The sequence below is a fragment of the Carassius auratus genome, unplaced genomic scaffold, assembly GCF_003368295.1.
Source record: "Carassius auratus strain Wakin unplaced genomic scaffold, ASM336829v1 scaf_tig00038642, whole genome shotgun sequence".
In the NCBI taxonomy this organism is placed as follows: domain Eukaryota; kingdom Metazoa; phylum Chordata; class Actinopteri; order Cypriniformes; family Cyprinidae; genus Carassius; species Carassius auratus.
This window is the reverse complement of record NW_020526453.1, coordinates 9,548-24,477: the sequence shown is the minus strand read 5'-3', so window position 1 is coordinate 24,477 and position 14,930 is coordinate 9,548. Positions and strand designations below refer to the sequence as shown.

Below are 14,930 nucleotides of genomic sequence, written 5' to 3'. Positions count from 1 at the left end.
TCATGGAAGTCTGTAGTCAATGGAATCTGTTCAACAGTGTCTTAATGGATGGATCTAATGTAGCAGTAATGCCAGTTGATGCAGTAAGAGTCCAGCAAAAATGCCAAATAATGACACAATTGAAAGAAAGTCAACGTTGGGATACATCAAGATGTTTTTAAAGGTGAACTTTAACCTCCCCATCATTGAAATCCTCCTCAAAAGCGGGTTCTGGGAGCCTTTAAAAATTGTTCATGTCCATGTTTGGGTTATTTTTTTTATTTTTTTTTAACAACGCCATCTGTTACTTCTGAGTTGTGCTTTGTCGAAAATCCTGATTCATTTAAATTGACAACACATTGGAAAAAATAGGTTGCAAATGCATTTTTTTTTCAAGAGCCACAGGAATTCTAATTACAATACAATCATACACCATACAGAAGCAGTTTTTCAGGGGGAAATATGTACTGTTATTTATTAAACAAAAGGTGCCACACGTTGCAGAAAAATCTAAATTGATTTAACCATCCAACTTTGGAGTACAAATGAGAAAAACAACTCTTTTACAGACATTTACACAATGGGGAAAAATAGGTAGGACATTTAAACATGTTTCTCCCACTGATGAGCTTTATGTAGAAAGATCTCTACATCGAGAAGGCCACTTATGATTCGCTCTTGTCTTGCTTCTGTTGTTTTGGTTTTTGAATTGGCATTGTGGACAAAGTCATTGTATCCTTCTCTGTTCCTTGCAATCTCAATGGCGTAAAACTGGATTCTGGTCGCTGAAATTAAAATGAAGGGAAAAGTTAGACTTTTTGTTCTTAGCCTGTTTCCGGTGCACTTGTATGACGTGTACAAAGGAGTGAACGTGTGGCATCACGTACCGAATATCGTGTTCTCCTCTGTGTAGTCCTTTTGACAGTCTAAACGTAATAATGTACCATAGTTGAAGTCTTCTACAACTCCTTCAAACTGGTTACAAAAGGGCCTCCATTTCTGGAAAAAAAGTGGAAAGATAGCTTGACCGATTCGTCATGAGTGAAATCTCAAATTAAACAGCAGCGTGACATCACGCACCTCTTTTGCGTCCACGGACTTCAGCAGCTCTGCATCCAGAACTTGAATACTTAGGTCAGGAAATGCTTCTCGGAATTTAGTGTATATCTGCTCATCTGATTTGGTTAGTTTTAGAAACTTGGGATCAACAGAGGAAATAAGCTGTAGAGAAATAAACCTGTCAGTGAAGCTGGACATATAATCCAGTGGTTCCCAACCCTGCTCCTGGAGGCACATTTTGCAGGTCTCTTTTCTCTGATGCCAGTATTAGGTCTTGGAGTCTCTAATAATGAGCTGATGACTTGATGTTGGTGTCAGTGTTGGGGTGTCTCCAGGACCGGGGTGGGGAACCACTGATTTAAGTGAAAACTGATAGAATATTGTGACACTCGTTCACTTACATTATAGTACACTTCTGCGTGATTGTAGGCTTTCATAGCCCACATTACTTCCAGTTGGGCCTGATGGCAAACATACAATATGGTTAGTGTTTTGAAGTGGGGATACTCTTACAAACTTAGTTTCTTGTTCCGCTGCAATTATCAAAACTTATCCCAACTCACGTCATTACCGTACGCCTCTGCTGGAAGAGAGAGCGCATGCGCAGCCGCAGTGGCTCCTTCTATCCCCTGTTTATTAAACACAGGAACTCAAGTCAGTGGAAAATTAAACATTAACGTGTTTTAATAAATCTTAAACGTAAAACCCGTGCCAATAGAATCAAACAGTGCCATAAGAGACTAACGTAGAATCAATGTAACGTTATTAATCAACGCTGTCAGGTATCCTTGTTATAGTAACGCTACTACCTAAGCATTTTGAGCCTGGGTGAGTATAAATATCAGTGATGATGAAGGAAATTATTTCGTTATTTTTGCCATATGACCATAACATGCTTATTAGCATGCGGGCTAACTAAGATATAACTTATATTACTCTGGGCTCTGAGCGGTTATGAAAATACGTTACATGAGAGCATCGATTCAATAAAATACTATCACGTTATCACACCGTGCCTTGTTTTTGTTGATAAATTAAAATAATTTATTGCCTACCAGAGATGCAAGAACATCCCCCGTGTCCATGCTGTCGCCTTTTGACCCGGGGCCGGATGAGCTACAAACACGTCATGACGACAGGTCACGTGATTTAAATGGTAGAGATCAGTGCTTGTGTTGCTGTTCAGATCGGGGGCTTTTTTCAAAAAACTATTTTACCAAATAAGCCAGGCTTATTTAGTTAGTCTGTTGTTTTGGGGGAAAAAAACGTTAATCAAATTCTATATTTATTTCAAATGTATTTTGGTAGAATAGTAATAAGAGGTTGCACTGCGCCCTCTAGTGATTGGGCTGCTTTAGTAATAATGTTACCTTATCTAGTCTTGTTAAGCGGTTATTTAAAATATCATGAGCTATTAGTGCAGTGCAATTAATGTTAAATGTAAAAATACATTCATGTTTTATAAAATGCAATGTATCTGTCTAAATAATAAAAGACTTCGGCGACCTCTAATGTGATTTAGGTTCAATTAAAGCCTTCACGTATATAGTCTATTTCTTTTCGTTGTTTATTTTAATTGTATAGATTTTTCATGTAGACTAGTTTTTTTTTATTCAGGTATATGTTATACTATTTATATTTCAGAAAAGTAGAACTTAAATGAAATTATCTAGGATATATATATATATATATATATATATATATATATATATATATATAGTATCACATTTCCTTAACACTGGCTTTTTTTTCAAAAGCTTCATAGCGCATTTTGGGATCATAAACGCGTTCCGAGTCAGCTGACGCTGAGAGCGACTATGACGCTCAAGATGCTGTCTAGGCAGGCAGCTCAGCTCACTAGGTGTTTGAGACACGGCCAATGTGGCACACGAACATGAATGCGTAATGCTCGCAATGATCTTGAGTGCGTGTTTGAGAGACCCTTGAATTTCTGCATCTGCGGACGGAAAGGACAGAAGAAACCGCTGCTTTCCACTCTCAGGTACGATTAGGCGACATGTTTATTTCTCATCACATATAATAGCTGGGATGCAGTGGAGGATGCGCTGACAGATATGGTCAAGTTATTGACGTGTATGGATTTGCGGTCATCGTTTGCAGCTGTTTGATGTAATGATATTTTGCCCTAGTCGATCATAAGCACCAGTAGAGGTAGCTCCTGTGGTAAACAGAGGCATCATCAGACACTTGTCCTTCTACATACACAGACGATCTCGCGATCTCCCGAGGACAATTATAGTTTTATTAGAAAATTCGAATCTGGGTTTAAAATCCAGACTAGAAAATAAAATTTGTCCTTGGGCCACATAACCTTCGACAAAATCTTAAGACCTTAAATAAGGACAGTGCTCTGTATGGGCCTGTCCTGTAGCCTACGCGTTATTTTCATGACTCGAGTCATAGAATTAACATTATTTACGCATTATTTACGATTGCATTGAAACCAATTATATTTTGATTCAATTAAATTTTGCTCGTATATAAACGTTTTTGTTTGATTTATTAGCGAATTACATTTTACTTTTGCCTTTCTAGCGTCCCGATATAACAGAGAGATAAAAAAAACGGAGTAATTATACAGTACCCAGATAGCAAATGACATGTGGCCCAGTTCTGGCCCACATCTCCCATATTCTTCTGGCCCACATACCGCGCGGAATGACGGCGATGACTCAACCTGAGTCTGGCTGACATATGTCAGCCACAACTGAACCAGATCTGGGCCACATCTCAGAAATGGTGTGGGTGACATCTGGGCCAGATCTGGCCCAGTTTTGTCTGACAGAAGTCAGCCACAACTGTACCAGATCCATGCCGCATCTCCCAAATGGCATGGGCGACACCTGGCCCAGATGTCAACCACGCCATTTCTGGGATGTGGCCCAGATCTGTTCCAGTTGTGGCTGACTTCTGGGTTAGATATGGCCCATATTTACCCTTTCTAGACACAAAAGAATATGTAATTCATCCAGAATAAATAAAACACTCATGTAGTCTAAACTGCTTTATTAAAATATAAAAATTAGACAAATTAATATACATACATGAATACAACTGCATGTATAGATATAAAACACATACATTTACATTATTACAAAATAAAAAATACAGATAAATATTTAAAAATATAGTTAAATACACATTAACATTACATTTACATTTAGCAGACACTTTTATCCAAAGCAACTTACAAATGAGGACAATGGAAGCAATCAAAATCAACAAAAGAGCAATGATATACAGGTGCTGGTCATATAATTAGAATATCATCAAAAAGTTGATTTATTTCACTAATTCCATTCAAAAAGTGAAACTTGTATATTATATTTATTCATTCCACACAGACTGATATATTTCAAATGTTTATTTCTTTTAATTTTGACGTTTATAACTGACAGCTAAGGAAAATCCCAAATTCAGACGCGGCAGAGAGGAGTGAGTATGAGAAACATTCAGATACACAGGCTGATTCAGTCTTCTGAATTGGGAGTAGCGAACATGCATTATAAACTTCTTTCAAATTAGAATCTGCTGGGGAGATAAAATGTGCAAGATAACGGATATGTACTAATAAAAACATCAAACAAAAAAACAATGTATCTGTTACTCTCCAGGACTGAAAGCAGAACTGATAAGGGAGCCCTTGATACTGTGACACAGCTCTTTCAAATTAACATTACCTTTTTTGCAGTGACGGTAGTTTTTATGTCCATCTATAGTTGCCATCATCTAAGGTCTTTTGAGTACTGGTATCATCTGAAGTCCTCACAAGTCCTGCAAGTCCTGTGCTGTGCAGTTTCTAATAACCCTGGGATGGACATTTGCAGAAACAGGAAGGCAAAGGGAGAAAGATTAGCATAGCTGCTGTTCATATCATTTCAGGCAATGTGCACTTTTTACTATTTCATCAATGGAGTACATTGAGTACTATTTTTAATCTAGTAGGTTTAAACTGAAATAATTTTTCTAGATCCCTTAATAAACATATTATTTGTTGTCTGTTTTTGGGGAACAGACACAGTCTCTATAGAATTGACTGCATATGCCAGAGTAACATTTAATACATTTTAATAAAATCTAACTGGGAGGAACATCATAACTGTAATTTACACAACCATTCAAGAGTTTGGGGTCTGTAAGATATTTTATGCCTTTATAAAAAATATCTTATGCTCACCACGGCTCCATTTATTGAATCAAATTACAGTAAAATAGTAACACTGTGACTATTACAATTCAAAACAACTCTTTTCTATGTGAATATTATGTTAAAATGTCATTTATTCCTTTGATCAAAGCTGAATTTTCAGCATCATTACTCCAGTCTTCAGTGTCACATCTTCAGAAATCATTCTAATATGATGATTTACTGCTCAAGAAACATTTCTGATTATGATCAATGTTAAAATACAGACGTGCTGAAATTTTTTTGGATTCGTTGTTACAGACTCCAAACATTTAATGTTAGTGTTACATGCATCAAATTGTTCGAAATCATCTGTTTGAAACAAATGCAGGTCTTTTGAACTTTGTATTCATCTGTGAATCCTGAAAAATAAAATGCATCACGGTTTCCACAAAAAAAAAAAAAATGAAGCAGCACAACTGTTTCAACGCTGATAATAAGTTTCTTGAGCAGCAAATCAGCATTTCTGAGGGATCCATGTGACACTGAAGACTGGAGAAATGATGCTGAAAATACAGCTGCACATCACAGGAATAAATTAGTTTATAATGTATTCACATAGAAAACAGCTATTTTAAATTGTAATAATATTTCACAATATTACTCTTTTTACATATTTTAATCAAATAATTACTACAGAGGTGAGCAGAAGATAATTATTACAAATTGTATCAACTTCAATCTTTTGAACACTAGTGTAGTGTATATTTGAGGTTTGACTTACTGTTAGGGGTGTAACGATACGCGTATTCGTATTGAACCGTTCGGTACGACGCTTTCGGTTCGGTACGCGGTACGCATTATGTATACCGAACGGTTCGTTGGAGTAATTAATTATATTTGAAAAAAAAAAAAAAGAGAGAGAAAGAAATATAATGATATGCGTTCAACAAGGTAGCCCAATAACCCAAACAACGTAACAGGCAACGCCCCTGACACTCCCGAAGAAGAAAAAAACACCATCTTATATGTTTATGTTAGGCTACTCAGCAGGCGCTCGCTCACTCAGTACGCGCTGAAGGCTCGTTGCAAAATAGCCAATGCGTTTAACAGACTAGAAATGAGAAGATCCTCCAATAACCAACAGGTCTGGTGTTTGGGTGCACTTTGGATTCCCTTTAAGCTATAATGGTGATGGCAAGAGAGTGGTGGATAAAAAAACAACGGTATGTCGCATCTGCAACATGACAGAGTACACCAGCGGGATTACAAAAAAAAAAAAAAAACACCAGCGGGAATATCTGGGATATATGCGTCAGTACTATCTGGGAAAAGACGAAAAAAAGGAGAAACATGCACGCAGCAAACTATCCCTGCAGCATTTAGAAACTATAGCTTACAGGGAATCCAACCCAAACACCAGACCTGTTGGTTATTTTAGGATCTTATATTTCTGGTCTGTTAAATGCATTAGACATTTTGCAACAAGCCTTCAGCGCGTGCTGAGTGAGCGAGCGCCTTAGGGGCCGTTCACATATCGTGCCTAAAAACGCATGGAAAACGCTAAGCGCGTCTTTCTCCTGAGGCATCTGTCTTTGCTAAGCAACAATGACGTGCTCTCTCCATGAGACGCGGAAATTTCAGCGAAGGATAAATGGATTTGCATCTCTAAAAATCGCTTGCAGTAGCTCTGCTACTGAATTTATTTCAAAATTGCAATCCATATACAACTATGATCAGCTGTTCCTTCATCTTGGCTGAGCTCTCAACGTTGTTACGGGAAAGGATGAAGCTGATTGGTTGGTTCTTGTCACATGACCCGCGGTGCGCTTGCGGCATTCTGAAAAGTTGAGATGTTTTTACATTTTGCTGTATCTAAAACGTATCGAACCGAACCGAACCGAACCGTGACATCAGTGTATCGTATCGAACCGAACCGTGAATTTTGTGAACCGTTACACCCCTACTTACTGTACTAGTCTTGTGGTCAATAGCATCTTGGAGATGTTGTCTTACAGTAGGTTCACTCCGACTCTGCTGGATGCAGCAGGCCATCAGCACTGAAGAATCTAGGAACAAAACAAGCAATTTGACACAGAGCCAACAATATTTAGTCTGCAGTTCCAGGTTTATTAGATGGAAACAAGCTAGAGCAGGTGACATGCAAAAAATAAATAAATAAAGTAACAGATTCATTGAGATATATGTTGTGAAAAAAATGCATATTAGGTTACTTAACCTTTTCAGCGCTTCCTACATCTCTGTCAGCAGCTCCCTTCAGAAATATTGAAATCTTGGAAACTCCCTCCTGTTGTAGAAGGTTTATTTCGTCACTCTTGAAATCGCAGAACAGTTTTATGTTTCCCATAGAAGATCAAAACAACTTAAGTTTTTTGCCAATTTTCGCGCTCCTTGATAACGTGACGTCATCGATAAACAGTAAAGTGTAAATGTTAAGATTAAATAAATTAAGCAATTTCCAATCATCCATTGAAAGATTACCAACAAAACAGTCAAAAGCTATCATCTACAGATGAAGCTTTGATTAAAAGCCCAAACTTTCATAAATAAGAGCACAATAGAGTTATCATACCTGACCATACGTCGTCTGAAAACGGTAGAAATGCTAACAGACTTTTTCGAAGACATTAAACCATTCCTATAAAGTAAATAAACAACAGAATCGAGTCAAATACAAGTAAGAGAAGTGTCAACAACAGTTATAAGTAATATTTGTGTGATTTTATGGACTTCACTCACCTGAAAACAGTGAAATCAGCGAGAAACGGGGTGTTTCCTCGTGACATTTGCAGTGTTGCGCTCCGTTTCCATGGCAACTCCATCCGGTCCGCGCGCACGCCCATGAAAGCACGTCACGAATTAAAAGTCACACGCTTACTTTACATAAATAAAAATATGAATAAACATATATGCCCCTTATTTTTTTTCTGTAAGAGGGGGCGCGGCCATTTGTAGATTTAATGTGTCTGGCTTTCGGTGTCATTCCAGCTATATTAGCTGTACAAACAGCTTGTTTTGCTGTTTACTGTTGCAAACTGCTGTATCTCACCATGTTATTTTTAATGTATTGTCTTAATTATGAACGTACTGGTTTGTAGTGCAAACAGTTTTACCGTTTACTGCACTTTGTTCTTCATTATTTCCCTATAACCATGACCATAAGTCTCACACATTCACATACAATTGTTTGGTGAATAGAATTAGATCACTACATAATTCAAAATGTCATTCAGTTATGATATTGCTAATTTAAAATTAATTTTGTAGTTCTATAGCCCAGTGCAAAATGCCAGGCCTGCACATAATAGTGGGACAAAGTGGCACTTTTATAGTTTAAGATTTTGTATTGTTGCTTTTACGAACACTCATATATGTATGTATGTGTGTGTGTGTGTGTGTGTGTGTGTGTGTGTATAAGGTGCATCTTGAAGAAATGTGAATATCATGAAAAAAGTTAATTTTTTGTAACTTTTTTTATTAAAAAGTGAAATTTTCATATATTTCATATATTCTAAAGATTCATATTTTTTTTGATGATTAGAGCTTAATTTAATGAATGTAATTATTGCATTTAAAAGTATAAAAAAGGAGTTAAACAAATATTATTTAATTATTTAAAATTATTTTTAAATAAACTTTGTCCTGTGGTGTGACAGTACAGGTGTCACAATGGAGGACTTTTTTTTTTTTTCACACCAAAGGACGTTTCAGCCTTTTCTGTCAATTAATGACCTTGCTATTCCAAGCTAACCTGTCATTAATGGCAAGCAAGACACATTTGCAAACTTTTCTAGGATTATGTAGCTTAACATGCACTTTTTAATAAAAAATATATATATAATTTAGGGGTGTCATATTAATGCACAAGAGAGCATAAATAATTTGTAGTGGTTCCGAAAAAGTTCAAAGGACATGGTGTCACACCAGAGGACATGGTACAAAAATGTAAAAAAATCGAATAACATTGCAGCTTCATAACAGGTCCGTTTAGGTCAAATAAATGTGTGTATGTATTTATATTACGTGTCCTAAAATATTATGGGCGTCCAGTACTCAAAATAGTTTTAGAACCACTGACCGGTAAAGTAAGGTGATCTGCCAGGACGTGTCTTCAGAAAATGGCACATCTGGTCACCTGGTATAGGCCATATCTGGCCCACATACAACAAGCCAGAACTCAACCTAAAACCGGCTTGTCACACACAGGCCAGATCTGGCCCACACACAGCAAGCCACGACTCAAATTAAAGCCGGTTTGTCACACACGGGCCAGATCTGGCCCACACACAGCAAGCCACGACTCAAATTAAACCCGGTTTGTCGCACACGGGCCAGATCTGGCCCACACACAGCAAGCCACGACTCAAATTAAACCCGGTTTGTCGCACACGGGCCAGATCTGGCCCACACACAGCAAGCCACGACTCAAATTAAAGCCGGTTTGTCGCACACGGGCCAGATCTGGCCCACACACAGCAAGCCACGACTCAAATTAAAGCCGGTTTGTCGCACACGGGCCAGATCTGGCCCACACACAGCAAGCCACGACTCAAATTAAAGCCGGTTTGTCACACACGGGCCAGATCTGGCCCAGAAACAGCAAGCCACTACTCAAATTAAAGCCGGTTTGTCGCACACGGGCCAGATCTGGCCCACACACAGCAAGCCACGACTCAAACTAAAACCGGCTTGATGTGTGTGGGCCAGAGATGGCCCATATAACCTCTGCTGCTGCCAGAACTGAGCCAGATGTGCCATAGTTGGCCCAGATGAGGCCCGGATATGTATGCTATCTGGGTAGGCTATAAAGAAACGAAATGAAAGTGAAGGAAATAGCAACAGTCTCATTGCTGACTCTGAAGACTGATTCAATGTTTTCCTGTCCAAAGCAACAGGAAACTACTGCTTCCTTCAGTCCTGCAGATTTTTTCTTTGAGCAACCCTTTTTTTACTTTTATTTTTTTATTATTATTTTTATATGTCTAGATATATTAAATGTACTGTTATTGTTGTTGTTATTATTATAGACTTATAATTGGATTTTTAAAAGTGTACTAGTGGGGAATTACCAGTGTTTGACTATAATACCAGCGGCTCTGATTCATATTAGTAGAAACATTTATCAAAGGAATGACTGCAGACAAAAACAGAATCTTTTGGTCTTTGAGTTGACAGCATTGATGGTGGCAGTGAAAAGACTTTCTCATCTTCAGATTAAAGGTGGTCAGATGTAAGGAGCTAAGAGTCAGGTGGTGATGTCTTGATCCAGAGATTCTTCTCTCTCTCGGTGGTATATTTACTTCTGGTTTGCCCCCTATAGCTAAAGATTGCTTTGCGTTTATTTTGAATTCCCCATGGGATTTGAGAGACTATTTACTACTGAAACACATGAAGATGAGTAGTGACTGTGCATAATGCACCTCTGAAGCAGACTGAATATCTGTTTGATATTATAAATCAAGTCACAGCAGATGACCTCCCCTTCCTGCACTGCTTCACTTAGATTGGATTTACATGGAAGATCAACGCTAAAGTAAAGTTTAATTTCTGTATAGTGTTTTCTGTCGTGTTCTGTTCTATTCTATTCCGTTTTGCGGTTTTAGGACTATTAAAAACTATTCTGTCTGGTTTTCATCTGTTCTATTCATTTTAATCTGCCGCATTCTAATATTCCCTGTCATAATAATTCTATTTTGCCATTTTTTATTTTAGGGCAATTCTAATCTTGTGTAGTCTGTTGTTAATGTCTGGCCTAGATCTATTCCATTCTATTTTCTATTCTATTTCATTTTACTGTATTTAGAACAGGACTATACTATTCTGTATGCACTAGATCAATTCCATTCTATTCTATTGTCACGTTCTGTTTTTTCCTGTTATTCTTTATTCATTCTTGTCATTACCCTCTTATTCTGTTCTACTCTGTTGTATTCCACTCTATTTAGCAGGTTTTAGGTTTTGCTATACTCTATTCATTCATGTCAATCTGATTTTGCCATTTTCAGGACTATTCTGTTCTTTCCTGTCTGGTTTAGATCTATTCCCTTCCCCTCTTTTTTAATTCTATTTGGATATATTCTTTTTTTCCACTCATATTCTCTTCCATTTATTGAGCTGTTTTTTGGGACTATTTAGGAATTTTTCTGTTGTGCTATATTCTATAAATTCCTGTCATATTCTATTATATTCAGCTTCACCATTTTAGAACATGTCTGTTCTATCATAATTTGTTCTGCTCTATTCTATTCTAATCTATTCTATTCTATTCCGTTCTGTTCTATTCTTTCCTTTCATGCTCTATTCTGTTGTTTTGTATTATATTTTACCGTTTTTAAGACCAAACTATTCTATTCTGCCATATTCTATTAATTCCTGTCATATTCTATTCTATTCAATTTCGCAGTTTTATGACTATTCTATATGGTTCTATTGTAGGACTACTGGACTATTCCTTTCTATTCAGTTATTTTCTGTTAGAATATTTCCTGTTATAGGCTATTCTGCTCTATTCTAATCTGTGGTATTCTATTCTGTTTGGTTCAGTTCAGTTCTGTCCTAAAACTGCAACACGGGATGTAATATGTTGTGTGGGGAAAAAAGAGATTTGATGAGTTGTTATAATGCACTCTCCGGCCGTTGATGTCTTCTCCTGTCATTGAGATTGCTGCTAAGTGATTCACTAAGAGAAGTGAGAAGCATAGCAGGTTTAATCAATGGAGCACTAATCTGATTGAACAAATCCAGCAGTCAGTCTCTCCGCTGGTCTGATCTTCACAAGCTTGTTGAGTGAACTAGGCAAGACAATCCAGATCTCTGCTAAACCCCCAGGCGCATGACCTGGATAGCACTACACGCGGAATAAAGCTGAGTCTGGAATAAAGAAACATGGCTGCCCGGCCACGAGAAGCACATCAGAAGTGATGGGGAGGAGTTAGGAAGAGCTTGTTTTCTAGGCCGTGATGTGCAGCATGGCCATTGTTCTCTTATGAGAGATCTTCAAGAGCCAGAAACACAAGCAACTCCTCACATCACGCTCCCAGCGGAGCAGCAGGGCCTCACAGAGGTAATAGATCCTGTATCCATCAGCGTTGCTTGGAGAATTCTCTTCAGACGGAGCAGAGCGTTGCCCTGGTGACGCAACCGCCGGGTCTGATTGGGCGTTGGCTGCTCTTGGTCTGCTGAGATAAGTGCATTTCAGTTTGGGTGGAGAGAGAAGTGGGTGGGGTCTTCAAGGCAGCGTGTAGAGCGAGAGAGAAACGACGAGGACTAGGGAGAACGAGAGTGGGATGACAGGAAGTCTGGATCTCTCAGCGTAGGATTTCCTCTTCATCACAGAGCTGGAGCTGAGGTGGAATCCTGCTGTGTATTTCAGCTTGTTTTGCCTTTCAGACTGATGACGGTTGGTCTTTTATTATTTTTTTTATGTTATGTATTATTTATGGATTCTGTATCATATCAGTTGTATCATACCATAAATGTAGTTTACTAATTATTATGTATATTAAGGTTCAGATTCAAATCTGTTTTTTTTTTTCATTTAAATTTCAACTGCCTTCACTAAAAATATGGTTTAGGATCTCTCAGATATTGATAAAAACATACTTGTGTGACTATGTTGTCCTTGGAAGTGTGTTTTGATGGTCCTATTTTTCTAGGATATTTTTCCTCAATATGAAAGATTTTTAGTCTTGTCTTCCAGTGAAAATCCAACTAAACATCCATAAAACGAGTAATTTACTTATTTAATGACTATTAAGTAATTTACTTATCGGTAACATGATTAAGAAATAGATTTCTTTGCAGTGAATAAGAATCCTACTCCCTGACTGCTTACTCATGCATGCTAAAACTCCCTGTCTGATTGGAGATAAGGCTTTCTGTGGATCTCATGAATGCACTGCCTTGCTTCCTGATTAACACGCACTGTTTTCTCTAATGCTTGCCTTAAAGCAGGTCCATTAATACCAGTCTGTTTCAGAGGAATGTTAGTATTGATAGATCATAAGCTTCTCTCTATGTTTTGGTGTAGTACATATTTTTAAGCTGCTTACATACATGTTGTTTTTATGTTCTCAGTGCAGACTATAATTACATTAGATAATATGAACAATGATAAATAGTTTACTAATACATTAGTCTGTTCATATTATTTAATGGAGCTAGTGATCTCATGGTTAACAGGTGCTCATTTATACTGGCTGAGGTCAAACAATTTCACCACTAATTAAAAAATAGAATAATTTAATTGAAATTGTTTTTAAATAGTTTTTTAACAATAAATCAGCATTTAGCAAATGCTGAATAGCAAAAAGACCACGATTATTTAGTATTGTTTTAGTGCTGTCAAACGATTAATCACGATTAATCGCATACTAAATAAAAAATATTTGTTTGCCTAATACATGTGTGCTCTGTGTATATTTATTATGTATATATAATAATACACACAGACATACAGTATATATTTTGAAAATATTTACATGTATTTATATGTCTATTTATATTCATATAATTTATATTCTAAATAAATGTATTTATTATATAAACAAGGTTTTTCTGAAATATATACATGAATGTGTATTTATATATACTGTACTGTGCATGATAAATATACACAGCACGCATACATATATTATGTAAACAAAAACTTTTATTTTGAATGCGATTAATCGTGATTAATCATTTGACAGCACTAAAAGTTATATTAATCAGTATTAAAGCAATAATATTGTTTCTTTATGTGCTCTTTTTTTTCAGATAAAGTTGGTTATGTGTTTTGACATTGTCTCAAGACTCGTTAGCATCAATATTGAGATCAGGTCTATTGACCATTATGAGCATTTCCCCTGAAAGATGGCAGAAAGATTTGCAGTTGTGGTGCATCACTGTAAAGGCGAATCTAAAAACAATGGGCTCTGGTCTGTGCTGTGTTTTGAGGTGATGTGTGCTATCAGATTCCTGCTGGAGCAGCAGAAGGCTCAATTTTAAGGTTACCTGTAATGTGCACCACAGCACAAGCGACAGCAGAAAAACACAATAAAGTATGTCATCTCTGTACAGTAAGAAACCGGATAGTAAGAATCATACAAATGAAAATATCCTCCGGATGCCATTATTATTGTCATTACTGAAGTGCACAATTGTCTTCTGAGCGTGTGAATGAGCAGTAAATCAAACTTTATTTGTGCCTGGTGCTCAGGGACTCTTCTTAGCCAGATTGAACTTGAATTACAGACGGCTTGATGCACATGGGTCCCCTCATCTCAAACACAAGCCATTTACATTGTACTCTCAGGGTGATCAATCATGTCAGTAAGGAGGTGCTGAGGGTGTCAGTACTGTGTCCTTCATGCCAGAGTAAACCTGACCTGAGCTGATCGCTAACCCTCCTAACCAGCAGAGACAGCCAGCTGTGGCTGAGGTCAGGCCGGGGCGGAAAAGATGGAGGAGAGGAAACCAATAGTGATGATTGGTGACACAATAGATTTCTGTCTCACTGCCCTTAAATTACAAAGCTTTGTGTAAAGGAAAAAAAAATAGGTTTTTTCTTTAGAATAGCCAAAGAAGAAATGTTTAAAATCCTGTAAATGGGAATAATAAAGAGGTAAAAGTTTGTTCCAAATATTAATAAATACCATAAAAGTAATATAATATAAATGTATATTAGATTATAAATTATATATATATATAAATAATACTAAAGTAACACGATACAGAATCTCTC

The 14,930-nt window shown here is 37.2% G+C and overlaps 1 protein-coding gene across 1 annotated transcript; it reads right to left on the bottom strand.

Moving 5' to 3' along the window:
• Positions 1-242: 242 nt before the first annotated feature.
• LOC113083528 (protein PBDC1-like) lies at positions 243-2,173 on the bottom strand. The gene is made up of 6 exons (XM_026254569.1): positions 2,094-2,173; positions 1,602-1,667; positions 1,440-1,499; positions 1,060-1,200; positions 867-978; positions 243-764 (listed from the first exon to the last, which is right to left on the bottom strand). The coding sequence occupies exons 1-6, from the start codon at positions 2,121-2,123 to the stop codon at positions 583-585; spliced, it is 591 nt and encodes a 196-aa protein (XP_026110354.1). The 5' UTR covers positions 2,124-2,173; the 3' UTR covers positions 243-582.
• Positions 2,174-14,930: the final 12,757 nt, after the last annotated feature.

Coding starts and splice junctions, on each gene's coding strand:
- LOC113083528 (XM_026254569.1), bottom strand. CDS start 2,123: ATGGACACGGGGGATGTTCTTGCATCTCTG. Junction 1,201..1,439: donor ACGCAGAAGTGTACTATAAT/GTAAGTGAACGA, acceptor ATTTCTCTACAG/CTTATTTCCTCTGTTGATCC. Junction 765..866: donor AGAGGAGAACACGATATTCG/GTACGTGATGCC, acceptor TTTTAATTTCAG/CGACCAGAATCCAGTTTTAC.